This window comes from Haematobia irritans, chromosome 2 (assembly GCF_050003625.1).
Source record: "Haematobia irritans isolate KBUSLIRL chromosome 2, ASM5000362v1, whole genome shotgun sequence".
Classification (NCBI taxonomy): domain Eukaryota; kingdom Metazoa; phylum Arthropoda; class Insecta; order Diptera; family Muscidae; genus Haematobia; species Haematobia irritans.
The window spans coordinates 3,262,972-3,284,850 of NC_134398.1; the positions used below are offsets into that span (position 1 = coordinate 3,262,972).

Genomic DNA, 21,879 nt, shown 5'->3' on the forward strand with positions numbered 1-21,879 from the left:
AGAAAGATCTAAATGCGCAAAAAAAAATTGGTTAAAAATTCCAAATTATAACAGATTCTTCAAAGTAAAAATATTTTCTTAATTAAAAAAAAAACTAAATCAAATGATAATCTTTAATCCAAAGATACAATATCTCAGCTAACCCTATCACTACCGAAATACACCTAATATTAAAAACTTTAACTTTTCTTTTTTTACTTGTACTAACAGCATGTAGAAAAAAAATGTGATTTTGAGGGCCTACCTCAATTAGTTCACGAGCTATATGAGTTTGTTCTGAAAACTTGATTCCTGAATTGTGACCAAATGCCCTTACGAATATGATCGCGCTTTAGCCTATAATATCTATCAAAGTGTGAGAAAATATACAAAAAAGAATCCGAAATTATATCAGCTATAGTTTTTGTATGAATGTCCATTTACTAGAGACGTACAATAGAAAAATTGTCTCAAAATTTCGTATTTTTCGTTTATTTTAAAAAATTTTTATAAAAATGCATTTTAGTGCTCTCCAATATGGAAAATATTTATTTCTACTTTAAACTAACACCGAGAAATAAATCGAAAATAACTGGTGAAATAGAGTTTGGTGTGGTTTTCGAATGTCCTCCTAAGTGGACATCGGTAGTCAAAGGGTTAATTAAAAAATTATTTTTTATTTTTTCCAACCCATTGATCTGATTCTTACACGTTCACCCTAAGTTAAATAAAAATTTATTTTGTAAACACTGTTTTTCTTACTCTTATCAATACAGACTTATGTGATAAAATAAAAATTAATCATATGTAAAACTATCTACTGAATCGAGACTTAAACCGCACTGACTTTAATTCGACGTGACATTTGCTTCATTTTATAAGAAAATCAAGTTAAAGTTTTATATCACACTTTGCGTTTTTGGCAAATATGTATATTCATAAATTCCCCGGAGGTAAATCTGAAAAAAATGTATTTTGGTAAGCCAATTATGGCTCAAAAGAAAGCATGTACTTTACTTTAAGAAAAACATCATTTCGAGCTGCTAAGTTGGTGGATACACCCAGGGAAGGAATATGACCACCTCAAACCTGTTTCAAGAGCAAAATATTATTTTAGGATGGGGAACATGTAACATGTTTGCCGCAACCATATTATTTTCTTGAAAATTATGTATCTGATTTCATAAAAATATTTGCGGTTAAAATGTTCCATGTTCTCCATGCAAAAATAAAAGTTTGCTCCTGAAACATGTTTGAGGCGATCATATTCCTTCTCTACGTGTAGGTTTTAGAGGGTCTTACGTTGAAAAAAAAAAAACGACTACCATTTGGTTTTGTCCTTTATAGGGTGCTACAGTATACTAACCTCTGCAACCACTTATAGAAGTTACTGATACTAATGATAAACTGCCATTGAAACAAAATTTATTCCCAATAATATGGCCAACCCCCCCATTAGGTACGCGACAAAAATGTGTGTTCAAAAATAAAACCAAAAAATATTGAAATTATTGGTCACTCAATCAAAAAGAGACATTTTTATGGGAAAAGTATTCGTCTATAGAACCTGTTCTTCATTGCATTCTTTTAAGTGTGAATATATCGCAAACAAATGATGGTTATTTGGCGCTCGACTCTCGACACAAACACACTTTATACACAGGTTCATGCTTCATACGAGATGGTTAAAAAACACGTTTCAATCACGTTTATTTAACAGCCGAGTGGCTACACCACGTAGGTTGAAATGCAAATGACAATACTTTTTTTAAGTCCACTTCATTAAGTGAACATATTTATGATTTAGAATAATATTTAACTATTCTAATCAAATTTTAAATAGTACGCACTAGTCTCATATTATAAATTAACAATTGGAACATTTGAATGTAATTTTGTGAGATTTGATTAAAATATAATTAATTTGGGATTATTTGTATAAGCAATAATAATTTTTGCTTTACTTTAATACGGCATTACAATACAATATAAATTACTTTTCATAAATTACTTTATTTTTCCATTTGTATTTTATTTTCAAAAGCGGATTCCGATACCAAACAAAATATCCCCTCCCATTATCAGGAACCAAATTGAAAGCAAAACAAAAGATTTAAGGCACAAACTCAATTACATATTAAACTCATCTCGAATGGGTAATTACTTTACCATTGACAATAAATACATCGATTTTCTCAATGAAATGAGGAATACCAACCCTTAAAATATTTACTTATAATGAGAAGTATGCATGAGTAATTGTGTTTATGTTTTCAGTGAGTATTCATGTGCTTGCATTGACACTCATAAGAAGTGTAAACTCTAAGGCCGCAAATCTGTGGTGACGTAAAAGAGAAATAAGACGCCCCCTACACACACTCACACACGTCTCACAATGCACGATTGAAGATAGTTTAACTGATCTTTTAGTTTACAACTGCAGAATTGCTTTTACATTTCTATTGCTCCAGGCGTGCATTTCAAATGCTCGTTTATTCTTTGTTTCCTGATGATATCGTAGCTGTTATGAACAATTGTTAATTTCTTTTACATCCCTTGCATATAAATTGTTGTTTATTTACGAAGCAATTTATTCTTTGATGTAAAATAGAAACTTACCAAGACTTTAAGAAATTAGTTATCGCTATAAGTTAGACGAGATCGCATTGAAATATTTTTTAGCTCGAAATCGAACTAAGAAAAGTTTTTTGATATGCAAACTTGCCTTTATAAGTGGATGAGAGGATTTTGTGAAAATAAAAATAAGTTTCTTAGATTTCAAAAACTGAATAAAAAAAGGCACAATGACCATACGAAGGCGTTTAAGACGTAGTTCATTAAAAGATTTCCTTGAAACGGTTTACAATGGTACCCGTAGATTTTCCAAGGATTTCAAGAACCGTCAACAAAATCAATTTGAATATACGGAAAAAAGTAAGATTCTTGATTCATTCACAATCTCTGAGATTGTGTTAATACCATTTGTGTGTGACAGTGTTAGTTATGGAAAATTATCCATTTAGTTAAAATGTATGATAATCTAAAGTTAATAATGATTCTATAACTAAGGCCTGCCGTTCGCGTATTACCAGTTTTACGGAATTGTTATTAAGTTTCAATGTCATATTACAGTAGCATTTCTATCATTCCATTGTATGGTATCAATTCCCACTGCTAACGTCAATAATATTAAATAAATAAAGTAAACAAAACAATATTTTTTGTAACTAGTTTGGGTGTTTTATATCATGGGTTTTTTTATTTGCTGATAAATAAAAATGTAAATCTCTTAAAATATAAGTTAAATGCAATTTAACTATATTTAGTAAAACCAGTTACAGGCATCATCGATCTACTAAACATTTTAAAACAAAAAAAAAGTGTCAATAAGTTCATTATATTCAAAGAAACCCATAATCACTCACCAAACTTGTAAACTACTAGGAGTCTGGGTTGCAATATATGGTGGGAAAATTTATAAGTTTCCTTCCTTGTACATTAAAACGTAAAATAATTGTTTATTCTAGAACTGTTTAATTGCTGGTATATATTATCATCAAGTAGTCGATAAAATGAGTCAATACATTACAGATATTTATTGATATCAACAATAGATTAACTATGAATGAAGCGTTCCCCCAGCCATTGTGTAATTTCATTGGAAAATTAAAAACAATAATGTAATAGTTAAATTATCTAATACCTAAGTTCACTTAAATAATACATCGATGCTAAACTGAGTCAAATGAAAAAGCGTTCAATGAATCGGGTTTTTAATATAACAAAATTCCTGTTTTTATATTTAATCATATTCTAGAGTTTCTTTTACATAAACGTTTAAAATCTATTAGGGGTGCTCTGTGAGACAAACAAAATTACCATAAAAATTTCTATTCAATGTAAATTCTTACAATATTGTAATGAAAATTAATTTTACTAGGTCGATCTCTGTGAAATTTTGAATTAAAAAAATTCTACTCGAAGGCCATGTAGTAGCCTACAAAATAAATATTGAAGTTCGAAAGCCAACTTACAGAAAACAAACAAGTGCTACAACAAAACTGCAATATAATTAATGCATCAATGTGTGAACCTTGCTTTCAAAAAGCTACGAGCAATTTTTGATGTTGGAATTCCGGACTCAAAATTCTATTTTCTAATACCAAATATGATCTCTTTGAATGGAAAACGGTTCTTGTGCTATTTCTTAATAACTATAAATCTTGGATATTGTAAACAATTGTGAAATTGATAATTTAAATTACTTCTGAAAATATTTGTTTTTGTAAACATGTATTTCATCTGTAATGATATTATTATTATTCTGTAAAAGTTCTACATCCTATATCATATAGCTCTCAGCAATTCTAGCCAGTAGCAGCGACAACAACAGTACACACCTTTTCTTAGTATCCATCACACAAACAATCTTTCAATCTTTTAAAATGCAATTAAATGCAAAGAAATAAAAATTCCATTCCCTTCAAATGTAATGAAAGGGGAATTTTCCACAACTTTATGTTTGTCACAAAAACACAGAAATTCTTTTGCATCTTCCCTTTTGTCTAAACAAACTGGTTCTATGTTTTATAAAGCTTCAAAACTTAATGACTATTCTGTGATCCACAACAAGGTTAACATATGGCAGGGATCTACATAGAGGCCAAGTTCAATTTCTTTGGTAATATGTGTCTACTATAATCAAACTAGTTTTTCTAGTTGATATTGGCAAAGTGTTCCTCTTGTAACGAAAGATTCTTGGACCTGCCTCCTGAATATCTTCTAGAAGGTGTGTTTGTTTGTGTGTATGTGTTTTGTTTTTCATTGTTTAACTTCATTCCATTTGTGGTTTTGCAAGACCTTGACTTGAAAACAAAGCTTAAAAGTAGAATCCTTTCTCTTTTCCATGCCAAAGGCGGCAGATCTTCAATGTATATGTGATTGGTTCGCTTGCAATCGGTGAGAACAATAACGCTAGGACTTGATCATTCGTGTCTACTATACACTAATTGGTTAGGCCATGATGGACTTTTATGGTGGTGAATAAATCACGAGTTTTATGGTTAATGATGGTATCCGTAGTATGGAATAGCTTCTAAAAATTTTAAGAAGGTAGAAATGTGAGAAATATTGACCTTGTCTTATGGATATGTTAGTAATTTAAGAAATTCTTGAATAAGGTCTTACTATTATGTTCATCATTTAACTTTTAGCGAAATATTTCTACAAATATGCAATATTTGTTTATTACTTCACTCATAGAAAAAAAATCTGTATTTTGTGTTCTAGACGGCAACAAGTGGTATGATTTTTAGTTTCTAAAATTTTACCCAAAGTTTCACCATTTCCATTTTTCAGCAGACTTGTTGCTGTTTCCCTTGTATCCATTAACAAATTTCTTTGGGTGTTGCTTTCAATATCTAATTCCTATATTTTATATAGGTCCAAATGATGATTATTTGTATTGGTGTCATAATTTTCCATAATGATTTACGTAACTATGTTTACGTTATTTTCAAAAACATGTTTGGCAAAACGATTAAAGTTCAAAGACATTTTGGTTGTATTCCTTATTTTTTGATTTTATTACAATGACGTCAATTCTGGAATGAAATGCATTTTCCATACGGGATGCAATTACGAATTTTTGATTTATATTAAGCAATATTTGCTTAAAATAAAATTAAAAGGTGAAACAAAACATTTTTGTTTGTTTATTGTTAAATATAGAAAATTTTCCTTTTATTTATAACTGGTATTGTGCAATCCATATAAAAAATTATATTAAAAATGAAATTATACAACAAACCTTATTCCCAAAACGATTTTATTAACATAATTGCTTATATTAAAGTTTTGTAATTAGACGGAATTATTTCTTTAAAATAGTTATTAAATTATAAAATCGTTTAATATTTGCTTTACATAGATAATTTCCACAGCTATTTGTAATATGTTAAATATGTAAACAAATAAACGAAATAAGGTATGAACTTTCTGTCGATATTAGCAAGTGTGAGTTTGTGCCTTAAGTCTTTTGTTTTCTTATTATATTTTTTAGAGGTTATGAACTATTGATCCATAAAGCTACGAAGTGTATATCAGTATTTGAGTAAAATATAATTTATTTTTATTTTCTTTATTTTCAGGTGCTTTTCTTTTGCTTAGTCTTGGTATATTAGCAATATGTTCTGCTGTTTTGATCAAGATATTTCATCCATATGATTTTATTTTCAAATGGGTAAGCATTTAATTTCTTTCCCAATTTTTGACAAAAGAAATAAATAAATGTTTCATTTTTCAACCTGTGACAAGAAAATTTAATTAGTTAACAGATATAAAAATATTAAAATATCCTTCTTACTTTTATTGAGAAAATACATTGATTGATTTTTCTCTCATAAAATATATTCTTTTTGTTTATTTTAAAAAATATTACAGAAACTGACAATGATGGATGGTGGTGAAATTTTTAATTTATGGGCTAAACCTCCAGTGGATTTATATTTGAAAGTTTATTTATTTAATGTAACTAACGCACAAGCCTTTTTGGAAGGGCGAGAAAAATTGAATGTTGAACAAGTTGGACCTTATGTGTACAAGTAAGTGAAGAAATTACTGTGTTATTGATTCTTAGAGTATTTTCTTTTCTACTAATGAATAGTTATCAAAAAATAAATATTGTTTAAGACACATAGAAATTAGAAAACAGTCAAAGATAAACCTAATGATGAAAATGATTTTTTGCTTTGAAAATTTTCTTTAAAGAAGGCAATCGTAGCTGAAATTTTGGACAAAAATATATTAAAAGTATTTAATTTAAGAGAACATAAAATTTAATATATACTATATAATTAAAAACAATGATATTAAGCTAATTATTAAAATGGAATAAAAGTAAATAAAAGATTTCGAAACACTTTTTCCCATGAAAAAGAATGTCAAATATTTTTGCTTTTCTCCGTAATGAAATATTTTGCCTTTAAAATGTAATTTTCAAAAAGAAAAACATTTTATGAAATTCTCGCTATAGTAGTCAATTAAAATAAGAATTCTGTAAAACTAAAATATTGTAAACAATTTTGTGCGTGTAATACTTAATGTTTTTATATATTTTTTTTCTTTTAATTTTCAGAGAAATTATGACACATGAAAATATTACATTCAATGATAACAATACCATGTCAACAAATCCTAGTCATCCTCTGGTATGGCAAGAACATCTTTCTGTTGGAAAGGAAGATGATGAAGTTGTAATGCTGAATATCGCAATGTTGGTGAGTAAAAAATAAAATAAACAAGTAAGGAAAGTCTAAAGTTGGGCGGGGCCGACTATATTATACCCTGCACCACTTTGTAGATCTACATTTTCGATACCATATCACATCCATCAAATGTGTTGGGGGGCTATATATAAAGCTTTGTCCCAAATACATACATTTAAATATCACCCGATCTGGACAGAATTTGATAGACTTCTACAAAATCTATAGACTCAAAATTTAAGTCGGTTAATGCACTAGGGTGGAACACAATGTTAGTAAAAAAATATAGGAAATATTTAAATCTGAAGCAATTTGAAGGAAACTTCGCAAAAGTTTATTTATGATTTATCGCTCGATATACATGTATTAGAAGTTTAGGAAAATTAGAGTAATTTTTACAACTTTTCCACTAAACAGTGGCGATTTTACAAGGAAAATGTTGGTATTTTGACCATTTTTGTCGAAATCAGAAAAACATATATATGGTAGCTATATCTAAATCTCAACCGATTTCTTCCAAAATCAATAGGGCTCTATTCTGACCCAAATTAGGAACATGTGCCAAATTTGTAGGCGATTGGACTTAAATTGCGACCTAGACTTTGATCACAAAAATGTGTCCACAGACAGACGGACATGGTTTTATCGACTCAGGGACCCACCCTGAGCATTATTGCCAAAGACACCATGTGTCTATCTCGTCTCCTTCTGGGTGTTACAAACATATGCACTAACTTATAATACCCTGTTCCACAGTGTGGCGCAGGGTATAAAAACACCTTCGAAATACGGAAATTTTAAGCTTAGCAATTGGAAAATACCCATTCACAGCTAATAGTTAATATAACATATATCGCGTGATTTTCACATGATATATTCAATAACATTTAGTTACTTCAGAAATATTAAAAATCTCTGTTGCAGTAGTTTAAAACTCACACGATTCACAGGTGTTGGTATACACCGCAGATACCTCTGAACAGTGTGTGCATGCTTACCTGCAACACACATAATATAAATGTTAGTTTGGGTCAATAAACGTTTCGAATTAAACGTCTGTAAATTTATTTTTTCCATGTCAATACTTTAGGGTGCACAACGAAACTGGGGAAAAACAGTGTTTTAAAACGGTTTAATTGCAAAACGTGTTTCAAAACATTGCCTCGCAAGGGTGCAAAATATTAAATTTTAAAATTTATTGTTATATTCATATTTTTGTAAACGTTAAATTTAAATTTTTTGATTTCGAAAGAATATTTCACGTCGTAATATTCACAAGATAAAGATCGTCGTAATATTCATAAGATGAAGATACATGTTGTATTCATTTTGATAAAAAAAAGTTGCATCTGTTATGATAAAAACAATTTGTAAGCGTTTTAATTATATATTTTTAAACTTCAAACTATTGGGTTCATCGCTGTACGTCACATGGATTGAACGATATATCTTGTTGTGTCAACAAGATATAAACAACAGAACAACGTAATTTATCTTAACAATAAACTTTATTTGCATTTTAGTCTTTTTGGTTTTAAGTATTATTTTATTAGATATTTGTTTTTTTTTTTTTTTTAATGCAAATAACCCATTTAGGATTACATAGATATTTGATAGCGATGTTATGTTAATTTCTAAATTTCTCTTCCTTATATGTAAAGCTTTTTTTCAGTATTTGTATTAAAAAACAATAAAAATCTTCAATTTAGTTGTAAAAGTCAACAAATGGTTTGATCTGATAACAAAAAATAATTGGTTCAAATTATATATTTTTATACACAGTATTTTGAAATGTAGTCTAAAGCAATTTAATATGACAGAATTTATGAGATTTATTTGGCACATGTTAAAATAAAATTTCAACAACCTGTTACTACATAGCACCTATTCTACACTGAAAAAATATTTACGTGATATTAAAGATTACGCAACCTAAATTTTAGGATGCTCAATTTATAAAATATTAAGGACAAATTTCTTTAAAATAATGACATTTTAATTAAAATAAAGTTTATAATCTTTACTTCAAAAAATTTTCCACAAATTTGCTAAATTGACGTCCTCCCGTTGAAGTCGCATGTCTTTGAACAAAGACAGATTTTTCTTAAATTAAAGAAACACACTTTTGATTTCAAAAGAAATCGTCCTTAAATTAACTGAAATATTCAATCTAAATCTAATCTAAAGATAAAAATGCTTCAAATATAGGCTATGACTTAATTTAGCATCTTTGGTTTAGGTTTTATTTTTTGGAATTTTGTACTTTGAGGTATGCGTTATAATTTGGATTTTTAAACTGGCATTTGTTCGTAGGTTTATTAATTTACCGCGAAAAGAATATGAAAATTCGATCTGAATCCTAATTTTATTAATCCTAGGTTCAAGGCCAGATATGTCGCAAAAAATGTATTTATTTTAAAGAAGCCGCATCTTTGGCTCGGAATCAATACCAAAATCCTTAAGGGAAGGTCAAAATCTTTGGATCTTTAGAGTGCGGACATATTCTTGTTTTTTCATTCATTTCATTATATTTATTCAAAATCTTGAAAGGACACTTTATATATGGTGATCTACAGACTTTCAAATATTTTCAGTTTTCATTTCATTTCAACTTTCAAAAATGAAATTAGTATATTTTCCATTAAATTATCAACCACTGTGTGATTACAAAATCCCTATATAACTGATTGAGTAGATGCTATTATATGAATTTAAGCTTGTGACAAGCCTTCTTTTGTTTTGCACGATTTTTGTTTTGATTCCCTGGAGAAAATATGCAATAAACAAATATTATATTTACATATCTAACTGGCAGCACGCTAGACATGTCAGCTGTCTGTTTATGGATTTTCTCCTCCGCTTTACGGTTTAGTGTCTAAATTTGTATTAGATTCGATGGCACTTCATCATTATCACAGCGTGGTATAATTCTCATTGGAATTTTATAGAGTTAGCTAAAATAGAAAATGGAATAACTAACAGATTATTTAAAAGAAACATGATTGCATTAATAACCAAGACGCATCACAAGACAAGTGATTTTATTGAAAGTTGCCTAATTTTAGAGTTCAGTTTAAGCTAAAATCCTATAAAAATGAATAGCGAATTTTATGTTTGTTTTTATAAAATTAATTGACATTTTTTCCACTTTAACTGTACTCGCAATAAAACAATTCATACTTTGCTAAAGTATTTATCAAATATAATTATTTAATTATTGCCAATATTAAATACCTCTCCTCTAAATTTCAAGTTGACTAATGATTCTTTAATAAGTACGATCGCAAAAAAACGAACCATTTAAATAAACAATAGTAACGGCAAAACAGTAGGCATGATTTATTAAAATTTTCTCTATTGATAAAAACGACCTGTAGACGTTCGTGTCCATTAACTCTGAAGCATTGACATTGCATAAAACTTTTTTTCCAAACGGAAATTTTTTATTCAAACTAAACTTGATTAGTCAGATGGAAACTTTGAAATATACCTGCCTCCGTAAACAAACATAGTCTCGCACTTGTGTATTTATAAGTTGTATACGAAATAAATGAATGGTTGAATAAAGTTAGGATAGGTCTGGTATACAAATCACAACCTAATTGTTTTGTTCATGAATGATTCGCAATACGATGTTGTTGATACTCCCATAAAATTAAAAAACAAATGACTTAATTCAGAAAAAAAGATGAAACTTATATTCATTTTCATATAAGAATTATATTTAGTATGAGTATATTAAATATGAGTGGAGGCAATAGCATATGTTATTGTTTTTGATGTTTTTCTACAATATTTCTAATTTACTATATTCTAAATGGTAAACTACAAAGGTTTCTGAGTCACTTAGCTTCAGTCCAGTTTTGTTCGTTTTTTATTTGGTTTAATTAAACAACATGGAAAGTTGCATTAAAATACTTTAAAATGGAATATTCCATGCGTATTACAGTGTTCCCGGAGTTTATAAAGGAAACCCATAAAACTTTTAAGTCATTTCACTTCACTTTTTGAACGTTACCCTTTTTGTATACAATCCATTTCTTTTCTAAATTATTTATGAAATATTCCCAAAATAGACAGATGTCCAAAAGCTTTGCTTTCTATACCAATTTAGAGATCACAAAATATTTAATATTTCCTAAGATTACTAATAAAATTTAAACATGACATATAAAAATTCTAATAACATAATACGAACAAGAACTGGTATAAAAGAACTGTAATAAACATTTCAATTAAGTAATATGTAATATATTATCAGTCTTACAACTAGTTCTAAATACTGACTCTGTTTATTTTTATCATATAATTCCATACGATAGGAATTTTATTACAGGGTAACATAGACATTGTGGGGCTATTTTAGATACAGACTTATTATTCTAATTAATTTCTTAGAAATATTATATACTATTTTAATTTGAATGCGTTAATGATACAAGAAAGATAAGAATTCTAACTAGGAACAATTATCAGTAGAGATGGAAAAAATTGACTCAAACATTAACAAAAATAACCAACGGAAATTCTAGCTTACAAATAAACTGTTTTTTTTTTAAGATAAATATACCCATTTATGGAAAATTAAGCTTGCAGAGTTAAATATTTCAATTGTTATGAAAATTACTAGAACAATTAAATAGAGAAAACTCCATGGAAACCATTACGTCAATTTAATTTTCTACATTATTTCATATCTTTACATTCTTGGCCTTTGCCTTAAAAAACCTATTAAGGTATATATATAATTACAACCCTCGAAACTCTTCAATAATGAATAAAAATAATTTATTTTCTTTTCCATTTAATAATCAATCATTGAAAATGATGATTACTAGATGAAATCATACATCGAACAAACAGAAAATCATATATGGAACTAACCATCTTTTAAATTGGTTATAGACAAGTGACGTGTTATATTAATACAGAAATAATGGAAATTTAATTATTCTTTGAAACATTCTACAGTATCACTAGATTATTTATTTAGACAAGTTAATGAAATATTAATAGCAGTCTATTAGAGAGGAGAAAAAATAATTAAACCCTTCGCCAATTACGGAAATACGGAAATGTATTATATTAGCGAATGGTAAATTGTACTTACAATCTGGATTGCCCTAAGATTTCTTCTACTTCTTTCTATTAATATGATGGTATTATATTAATAGAAAGAAAAGCCATAACATCTCTCTGTAGGCAAACAGATGCTTACATTTCTTATGAGAAGCTCCAAATATGAAAATGACATAGCCATTGTTTTTGAATTGACACGTGGCAAATATTTTCACATAAAATAAGAAATTATAATTTTTATTTAATTTGGTTGTAGAATACTAGTAAAATCTCAAAACGCCATATTGTCATAAAAATCACGCGCAAAAACAAAAAAGGAAATATAAGATTAGGATCGATATATGTATCTATATTGTGCTTCTCTTAATATTGGACATCTTTTTATTTCCATTACAGGCTATATCTCATTTGACCGCTGATAAACCATTTTTTGTACGCATGGCCCTCAATAGTTTGTTTGTAACTCAGGATTCTCGACCTATAGTTCGAATGACAGCCAAGGAATTTATGTTTGGTTATGCAACAACATTGACATCTTTAGGCAACACATTTTTACCAGGTTGGATACATTTCGATAAAGTTGGCCTGGTAGATAGGGTAAGTGCGAAAACTTTACTGAAGAAAACAATTGATTAACTTCACAGTGCCCAATTAAATTATTTTCTACAACCATACCTATAATGATTTGAAACATATCGATAACAATCTTCTTTTATTTGTAGATGATGGATTTCAATAAAGATTATGAAACATTCCACACCGGTGTTCCAGATCCTAGAATATCGGGCTTATATGCGACATATCGTGGTTCTTCAAATCTACCTCAATGGGAGGGCGAGCATTGCAGCAATATTGATAAAGCTTCGGATGGTGTAAAATTTCCCAGTTTTCTGCAACCAAACGATACCATAAAATTCTTTAGGAAAAGTATGTGTCGTCCGGTCAGATTGCGTCGCGCTGATGATGAACGCGTTCTTAGGGGCAGTTTAACTGGATATCGTTATATTTTTGAAGAGAATATGCTGGACAATGGTCGTATAAATGAGAAAAATAAATGCTTTTGTCGTAAAGGTGAGTACTCGTAACTAGCTTCGAATAAAAGAACAGTTTTCTTTTCTGAGGAACGAAGTTTAAGACAAACGGAATTTCCCTTTAACCCTAAAATATTTTCTTTAAAAGCAAATAAAACATATTGGAGACAATCGTTGCAAACTTCTCATAAATGCGATCGTGATTTGATGTTGAAGAAAATAATTTATAACAGAGGGAATTTTCGTTTGTCTACAATTTCATTCCGGATGAAAGTATATTTCTTTGAGTGTATGATGGTATCTTACAACTCAATCTCCTGGCTCTATTATAAAGCAGCATACTGAATTGGCCAAAAGATATAACCAAATTTGTTACGGTTGACATTTGGTATAGCGCCTTTTCTTTGAAACGAAATTGTAGACCAACAAAGTTTTCTTTTACTAATAAAGTTGTGTCTCCAGAAGCAAATAAACCTTTTTGGCACTCTAGCGAACTTTGTTTAGCCTGAAAGAAACAATATTAACAACAAATGAAAACATCGTTTGTCTAAGATTTCATTTCCTGGAAAAGAAATTAACCTTTTGCGTAATGGAATTAGATTTATTGTAGTGAACTAATCGATTTATAGTTAAATGAAAACAAATCACCTAAGGTTTTTTTTTGCAAATAGCAAGTTTAGGTCTGATAGCTTAAGGAGAGCTAAAGGGGAAAACTTATAAGCTAATAGTCGAGAGATTTAATTATTTAGCCAAATAGGTTTAATGTCACCTCTTAGTGGAAACTAGTTATGAAACAACAAAGAACTATCTGCAATATATAATAAACAGATATCCACGTTGGATTTTCCCACATCATTCTAAAGGGATACTTTAGTATAGAATAAAATCGTAGTCTGTTTTATGGACGTAATAATATTCCGTGTTTTTTTCAAATCACTTTTATATGGTGTTTTTTCCTTAATAACCAAGCATTTTATAGCATTTAATGATGATGAACGTCGACAGGTCTATAATTAAAATATTGATATAATAAATGGTCAGCATTTAATAGATAAGAAACCAGTCAATACTATTTTGGTTTCCATGTATTTTATATGATGTGAGGGAACTTTATAAGTGTTCTATTTGGCGCCTGGTTATAAACAATTGTAAGATGATGTTTGTTTGGTTCTCAAAATTAGCAAATCGTTATTATTTTCCTCAAATTGTTCTATTCGTAATACAGTCATGGAATTAATATTTCTTAGAAATCTTAGAATAGTTTTGATTAGAATATTAGAATACCATACTGAAATCATAATTGTTTTGGATAAATATGAATTTTATTAAACATACACCCAAAGAACTTCATGTTCACTTCATGTTTAGGGATAAATAAAAAATCATAAGGCTTTAGTTCTAGTGGTACTATCTATATGTTAATCCGTTATTATTCGACAAATCGTTATTATTTTCCTCAAATTGTTCTATTCGTAACACAGTCATGGAATTAATATTTCTTAGAAATCTTAGAATAGTTTTGATGAGAATATTAGAATACCATACTGAAATCATAATTGTTTTGGATAAATATGAATTTTATTAAACATACACCCAAAGAACTTCATGTTCACTTCATGTTTAGGGATAAATAAAAAATCATAAGGCTTTAGTTCTAGTGGTACTATCTATATGTTAATCCGTTATTATTCGACAAATCATAAACAAATTTATTCTCTCTATATAAATTTTGTAAATTTATAGTATTTCTGTCGAAAGTCTTAAATTAATTTTGAAAAATTAATACACTTATTTGCAATTCTAAATTGAAATATTTGTCAATGATTCACGACATGAAGATTTACCTCGCCAGTCAACAGTTTTATAAACAAAATATAAATCTTCTGGATGTACATTAATAGCTGACCAACACTCATATATTACGTCCTTAATTCACTGCTCTACATCAATGAATAATGATTTTTATTTATGTCTTAATTTCAGGTTATTGCCAACCATCAGGTTTAGTTGACGTCACTGACTGTTACTACGGTTTTCCTATTTCATTATCATTTCCCCATTTCATGGATGGGGATCCCAAACTACAAAACGACATAACCGGTTTGGAGCCTAGCAAGGAAAAACATTCATCGGAGTTTATAGTACAGCCGGTAAGTAAGGATTTGACAATACATCATTCCAAATCAGCAATAACACTCATGGAAATACTCCAATTTAATGAAAGAGAATTAGTCATTGGTTTAGTATAGAGTAAGTCGCTTTTATGTCTGGGATCATAGTAATCTGCCTAGTCTATCGAACCAGTTTATGAACAAGTTTACAGGCCCAAAGTGTATCAGCATAATAATGAGATATTATTGTATTTTTCTTTAATACTATGTATTTTATTAATGTTGTTCACACATCGTTGAAACACCGTTGTAATTCTGAGCGAAAGGGTTTTTTCTGTTTAATGATAAGTTACTGACCAAGATTTCTGAGAATGATATGTCTGGCATGTAGTTTTTTGAAATTCACCATAATAATAAATGAAAGACCAAAATAAATGGGCCATTAATATAATTAATGTTTCACTATCATGTATTTTGTCTTTGTGATCAGAATGAAAGGATCTCAATATAATTGACGATGCCTAAGAAAAAAACTCTGATAATTTTCGGATATCACATACATACCTGATGAATTGTTTAATATGTTCAATTATATCATAAGTATGACGAAAAACACGTTACATTTACTAGTGTTTTAATTGCATTAAAAATGCTTACTAATCGGTATTTGACAAATAAATATGCCGTGTACTAACAATTTCACGACCGGTATAAAAAAATTATATCAATTTTTTGGTTAAGAAAGAATAAACTGATTTATGGAAGCCACCGTGGTGCAATGGTTAGCATACCCGCGTGGGTTCGATTCCTGCTACGACCGAACACCAAAAAGTTTTTCAGCGGTGGATTATCCCACCTCAGTAATGCTGGTGACATTTCTGAGGGTTACAAAGCTTCTCTAAGTGGTTTCACTGCAATGTGGAACGCCGTTCGGACTCGGCTATAAAAAGGAAGTCCCTTGTCATTGAGCTTAACATGGAATCGGGCAGCACTCAGTGATAAGAGAGAAGTTCACCACTGTGGTATCACAATGGACTGAATAGTCTAAGTGAGCCTGATACATCGGGCTGCCACATAACCTAACCTAACCTATCGGAAATGAACTATTTCTAGAGAAAATTTAACTAAATTGTATTTCAAAAATTTACTGACCACCGATATAGGGCAACTTTTGATTGGTTGTTAGAGGATATATACAAATTGGTTTATATGGGGTTTATAAAGTGATCCAATATGACCCATTTGCAATACGAAAGTCGATAGCTTATTTCCTTTGGATGTTAATGTTATTTCAACAGAGGGACGGACGACGCTATATCGAGCCAAAAATTCATCACGATGCAGAATATAGATATGTTACAAACGAAATGACGAAAATAGTGTACCCCTAGCGAAATTAAAAAAAATTCTATTTGAAGAATGCAAGAAATCATCATCGATTTATTGTTTGTTTTTATTTAGATTAATCAAATTGCCATTTAAGTTTTGGACGCTATCTATGCCTAGAAATAATTTAATTCTTAAACAAGAAAATATCAAGCCATTCTAATAGCGCTTCACCTTTGTGATATTTCTTTAAAAACTCGAAACAAAATTCGGAAATATATTAAATCAACTTCCATGTACTATTCATTCATTCTCTGTTGTACATAAATTTCCCTCCTTCTGTTGAACTTACAGCCATTTGGAACGCAATTAATTTCTAATAAATTACGTTGTCATATTGACATAGACGGAAATTTTAAATAATAAATAAGATACTAATTAAACAATTAATTTATTGGAACACTAAGTCTCCGTTCCTAGTCATGAACTAATCTATGCGCAAAATCTTAGCTAACAAGAAAATTGCTAACTCACCATATTTGTAATGTATTCAAATGATACCGAATTTTATAAATGTATTTATAAATTGCTCTAGTAAATGATTCAGGTGTCAAATTAAATATGCAAGTAATGTTCATGCATTTTTAATAATTGATGTGTGTTTTTTTTATTTAAAGTAAACTATTAAGACGAAAATAGTCAGCAAAAAACTCCCAATAAGGAAACTAAAAATAGTATTAAATAAACGATTCCAAAAAAAAAAAAGAAAAACAAAAATATATTTTTTCAGAAACGAATGTTCAAACAAATATATTTTTCTTTTGTCCGTTTAAAATAATTGAAAGCTATACTCTTTCCATTGTTTAAAATTTCTGTATAAGAATACGAAATGGTTCCCTAATATTGTCTTAATGTGGTGTCCAAAATTTAAATTAGATAACATACACATTATTTCAGTGCGGCTTCATTATCTTTCTCTTAATTTCTTCGATATTTAAATTTTACCTCATTATTAAAATTTAGTTCCGACTGCAATCTAACATACGGAAACAATTATCTAAGACAACTTTGTTAATTAATTTGTATTATGAGAAAAATTTGTATTTGTTATTATGTTTCGAAATTGTGAGAAAGTCAATTACATGATGTGCCCACATGAGATAGATCACCAGTATTAATCAGTCTCAAAAAATGAATAGAATAGTTGCTATGAACCATGTATTAGAATTTTATACAAAACAGGAACTAAATTTTATTCTAAGTAATTGAATGAGTTAGTATTTATGTAGCGAGTAGATAGATACCCGTCAAACATATGGAACATGCGAATTATATTAAATCAAGTCTTGCTTCCACCATCTCATATAGACGATCGATTGCGGCATTGCATGATATTTTAATTAGCATTTAACATTTAGCAAAAGTTGCAGTAGATTTGACCATGACAACGCATGATATTGCTATACGAGTATTTTTTTCTTTTCTAACATTTGCATACGATTTTATTTTCTTCATTACAGGAATCAGGTTTACCACTTTCACTATCCGTTAAGGTGCAAATTAATATGCATTTTAAAGATTTGTCGGTATATAATCGAGTGAAACGATTTAGTCATCTCACCGTCCCTATGTTATGGTTTGAAATTGTAAGTATTCTGCATTCAATGCTATATCTTCGAATATCTTGCTAAGATCCAGAATTTCTATCATTACAGACATTGCCCGAATTACCCGAACAATTGGATTCAAGATTCAATTTCTATTTGAATATTTTACCCCATCTGGAAGTGTTTGGTTTCTGGGGAGCTTTAGTGTCAGGATTTGCATTATTGGTATATGCTATAACTCGTGCCACCTTAAGATTAACAACAATGGCCCGAAATGGTCAAAATGTAGATATGTGTTATGGCAAAGCTAATCTCTTGCAAGTGGCCACGAATGGTGTATATAATCCTTGTGAAATGAAACTGCTACATTCAAATGAAAAATCCAATCCAAAAATTATACTAAGTAACAAGTGCCATGAAGCCGACGATTTGTATACAGAGTTAAAACCGACACATAGACAATTGGAAATAAAGCGCGATTCTTATGCTTTGGAAATGGAACCAGCTATTTCATCCGGCAGTGAGAGTAGTAGTGGTGAGGAAGATAATGAAAGTGAAACAGCGACATTTACTTTGAGTCGCAATTCGTCATCCTCGTGCTCAGAAGATGATGATACCACGAACAATGATATCAATCTACTAGGTTCCGATGAGGAAGAACATAATGTAAGTATTCAAAACAAAGTCTAAAATTCGATAAATTATCATAAATTGAAAATAATGCAGATCCAAAGCAAAGAACTAAAAATAGCTTTTTTTTATTTCTCACAAAGTCAAATGATTTCATTGTTTCACCATTGACTCTTAGAAGATTTTTTTTTTAAATTGCTTAAGGCAAACAAAAGCTTGTTTGTATATAAACCAATAAATATTAAAAATAATTAATGCGATGGAGATTAGACTCCTTATTCCATTTAAAATCTCAAATATTAGAGGAGCACACAACAGAGTACCTGACACCGATATAGTGCATAGTAAAACTTATCTGACTGATACCATAAAAACATTTTTATGTTAAAATCGTATTTTATTTTGTCAATTTTCTGACAGAAAATAAAAGTGGAAAACACATAGTGGCTGATATTTAATTCAACAAAGTAAAGCACTTTATTAAAAAAAAATTATTGCTCAAAACCAAACAATGTCGATAAAAGCTTCAAAGGATCAGTTTAGATTTGTTCGAATTGGTTACCTTTAGCACGAAGTATGGCCTTCAAACGACCGACGAAGCTATCACACGCTACACGAAAGTGAATATGCGGCGAAGCGCCGGCAATGGGTCAATTTGATATTTTTTAGTGCCACATCTAAATTAAATGTAAATTGTCTTTGAATATTTTTATTTTTTTTTTTCTCTTGCCAAGAGATATCCTAATCATCGATGTCCTAATTTTCGATTTTATTATAGGCTCGAGGTCATATTCTTCTGAAAATGTTTTGATTACCAATATAAACACCATAAATACACTATTTTGTTATGCCACGATTTAACACAATTTCTTTAGTTTCAATTTAAATTCCTGTTTTTTTTTTGCAAATATTCAAATTAATTGGAAATACCCACTATATACAATATATATGTACCTAAATTTATAAGAATTCGAATACGCATGTTAGGTTCTACACAAATACATATTTTTGTTGTTTTTTCTTCAATAGTTTCTCAATAGAATTTACAATAATACTTTGAATATTTAAACAATGAAGATGGTCCCAATAAAAGTTTTATTGGCATTTGTCTTTTAGCGCACGCGTTCCTATTTCATAATCTTTAGCTTTGTATTTTATTGATAGAATCGTGAGTGTGCATAATTTTATATTAAATAAAAAAACAAACATTCATACTAAATTCACTCATTTGATAGACGAAAAATTAGCACATTCAATCCCATTAATTATGTATGGTATTTTTTATGTGCATATCTTTTCAGACTGGTACTAGTATAGCTGATTTTGGAAATTCTACTGCAAGTTTACATGAAAAGACTCCTGCTGCCCAGGGCCGACAGAATCCCATAGACCCATCGAATATAATCAACAATAGCAGCAATCATACAGAATCTTCCAAGTCCACTACATAAAGTATTCAAAAGCTAACTAAACTGGTTTATTTGGAAAAGCAAAACATACACCGTGGAGATTAATTAAGTCGTATATCCATATGTATTCATCGAATCATGATGAGTTACGTTATCTATGGGGATAGCCTCACACCTCACCATCTTTAATTGAAAACGCACCAAACACAAAACTATCGATTTTCGAACAAAACAAGAAGCAAAAAAACAACTGTGATAGAAAGAAACAAGTCGATATAGAAGTTAATCGTTGGCAACAAAGGAAGAAGTACGCCATTGGTCTTCTTCCATCATATGGATTTATGGGATATTAATTTTATTCATTCGCAATCATGATCATGGTTTTTTTTTAATGGTTAACTTAGATTTCGATTTTTCATTCCCCTCATGCCCGCATCAGAGAAATCCATCATTGTCATCGTAGTAATTATTTAAATGTAGAATTAATTAAGTTTAATGTAAATTATCCATTAATCCAAGTGGAATAGAATCCACTCTCATCTACTCATCCATTAGCACTTAGATTTATTTTATATAGTTTTTTAGTCCAATACCGCCTCTGTGAGGTTTCAACCAAATGTTTTCTTTTTCTAATTTAAATTTTAAACAAATTCTCAAACAGAAGATTCGATCAGAAAGTTATAATAGGTTGCAGATTGAAGAAAAATCTACAACAATCTTGTGATTTTTTTTTTAATTTCTTGTTAAAGGACAAAAAGAAAACTGTCAATTTTTAAAAATTTATTCATTTTATGAAAATTGTTAAAATTATGATAATTTCCTTTTTTGTATAAAACATTGAAAACCGCTGAATGTTGTAACATGGAGATGCGAAGAAGAATTATAGCATACACTTTAGTTTAGATTACAGCTACAGAAAGTGTTATGAATTTCATTTCTTAAGTCAACAAAAGAAAAATACATAATGATTTATTTTATATATTTCAGCATCTTTTTTACAACACTCAGTATTACATAGCGGCCTTTGGGCAAAATTATTTTACATTAAATTCCATAATTATACATACATATTGATATTATAAGTGGATGGTAAAATAATAAGTATTTATAAAAACAATATAGAAATTTTCAAATATATATATATATGAAAATAAAATGATAAAATTTTATGTTTGTTGTGTCATTTCAAAGATTTTATATACTCGACTATTTAATAACACTGTGACGCAAAATTCAACTTTTTGTCTCCAAACAAAAAATCACTTATCCCAGCCGAAAGTACTCGATGAGAGGAGAAAAGCAATTTCTGGATTTTGCCAGATTGGTTGCCGTTTGTCTTTTATGAGCCTCTAAAATTGTGTCGCCAAATTCGATATTGGGCACTTTTTTGCAATTTTCGTATGGCCATAGCTCAAAAAAAATTGTGAATTCATTTTTGAGAT

The 21,879-nt window shown here is 29.4% G+C and overlaps 1 protein-coding gene across 3 annotated transcripts in view; it reads left to right on the plus strand.

Annotated features, from left to right (window-relative positions):
• Positions 1-21,606, plus strand: part of LOC142223245 (scavenger receptor class B member 1) — a 51,713-nt gene extending 30,107 nt beyond the window's left edge. For 2 of the 3 annotated variants that reach the window (XM_075293108.1, XM_075293106.1), the window contains exons 2-10: positions 6,129-6,220; positions 6,421-6,581; positions 7,115-7,256; positions 12,720-12,920; positions 13,046-13,394; positions 15,338-15,504; positions 18,312-18,437; positions 18,507-19,064; positions 20,330-21,606. In XM_075293108.1, the coding sequence (XP_075149223.1) occupies positions 6,129-6,220; positions 6,421-6,581; positions 7,115-7,256; positions 12,720-12,920; positions 13,046-13,394; positions 15,338-15,504; positions 18,312-18,437; positions 18,507-19,064; positions 20,330-20,479 (1,946 nt within the window). In that variant the 3' untranslated portion in view covers positions 20,480-21,606. Of the gene's footprint in view, positions 1-2,720; positions 2,914-6,128; positions 6,221-6,420; positions 6,582-7,114; positions 7,257-12,719; positions 12,921-13,045; positions 13,395-15,337; positions 15,505-18,311; positions 18,438-18,506; positions 19,065-20,329 lie in introns of those variants that run through there. The other variant, XM_075293107.1, reaches the window with a different exon arrangement.
• Positions 21,607-21,879: the final 273 nt, after the last annotated feature.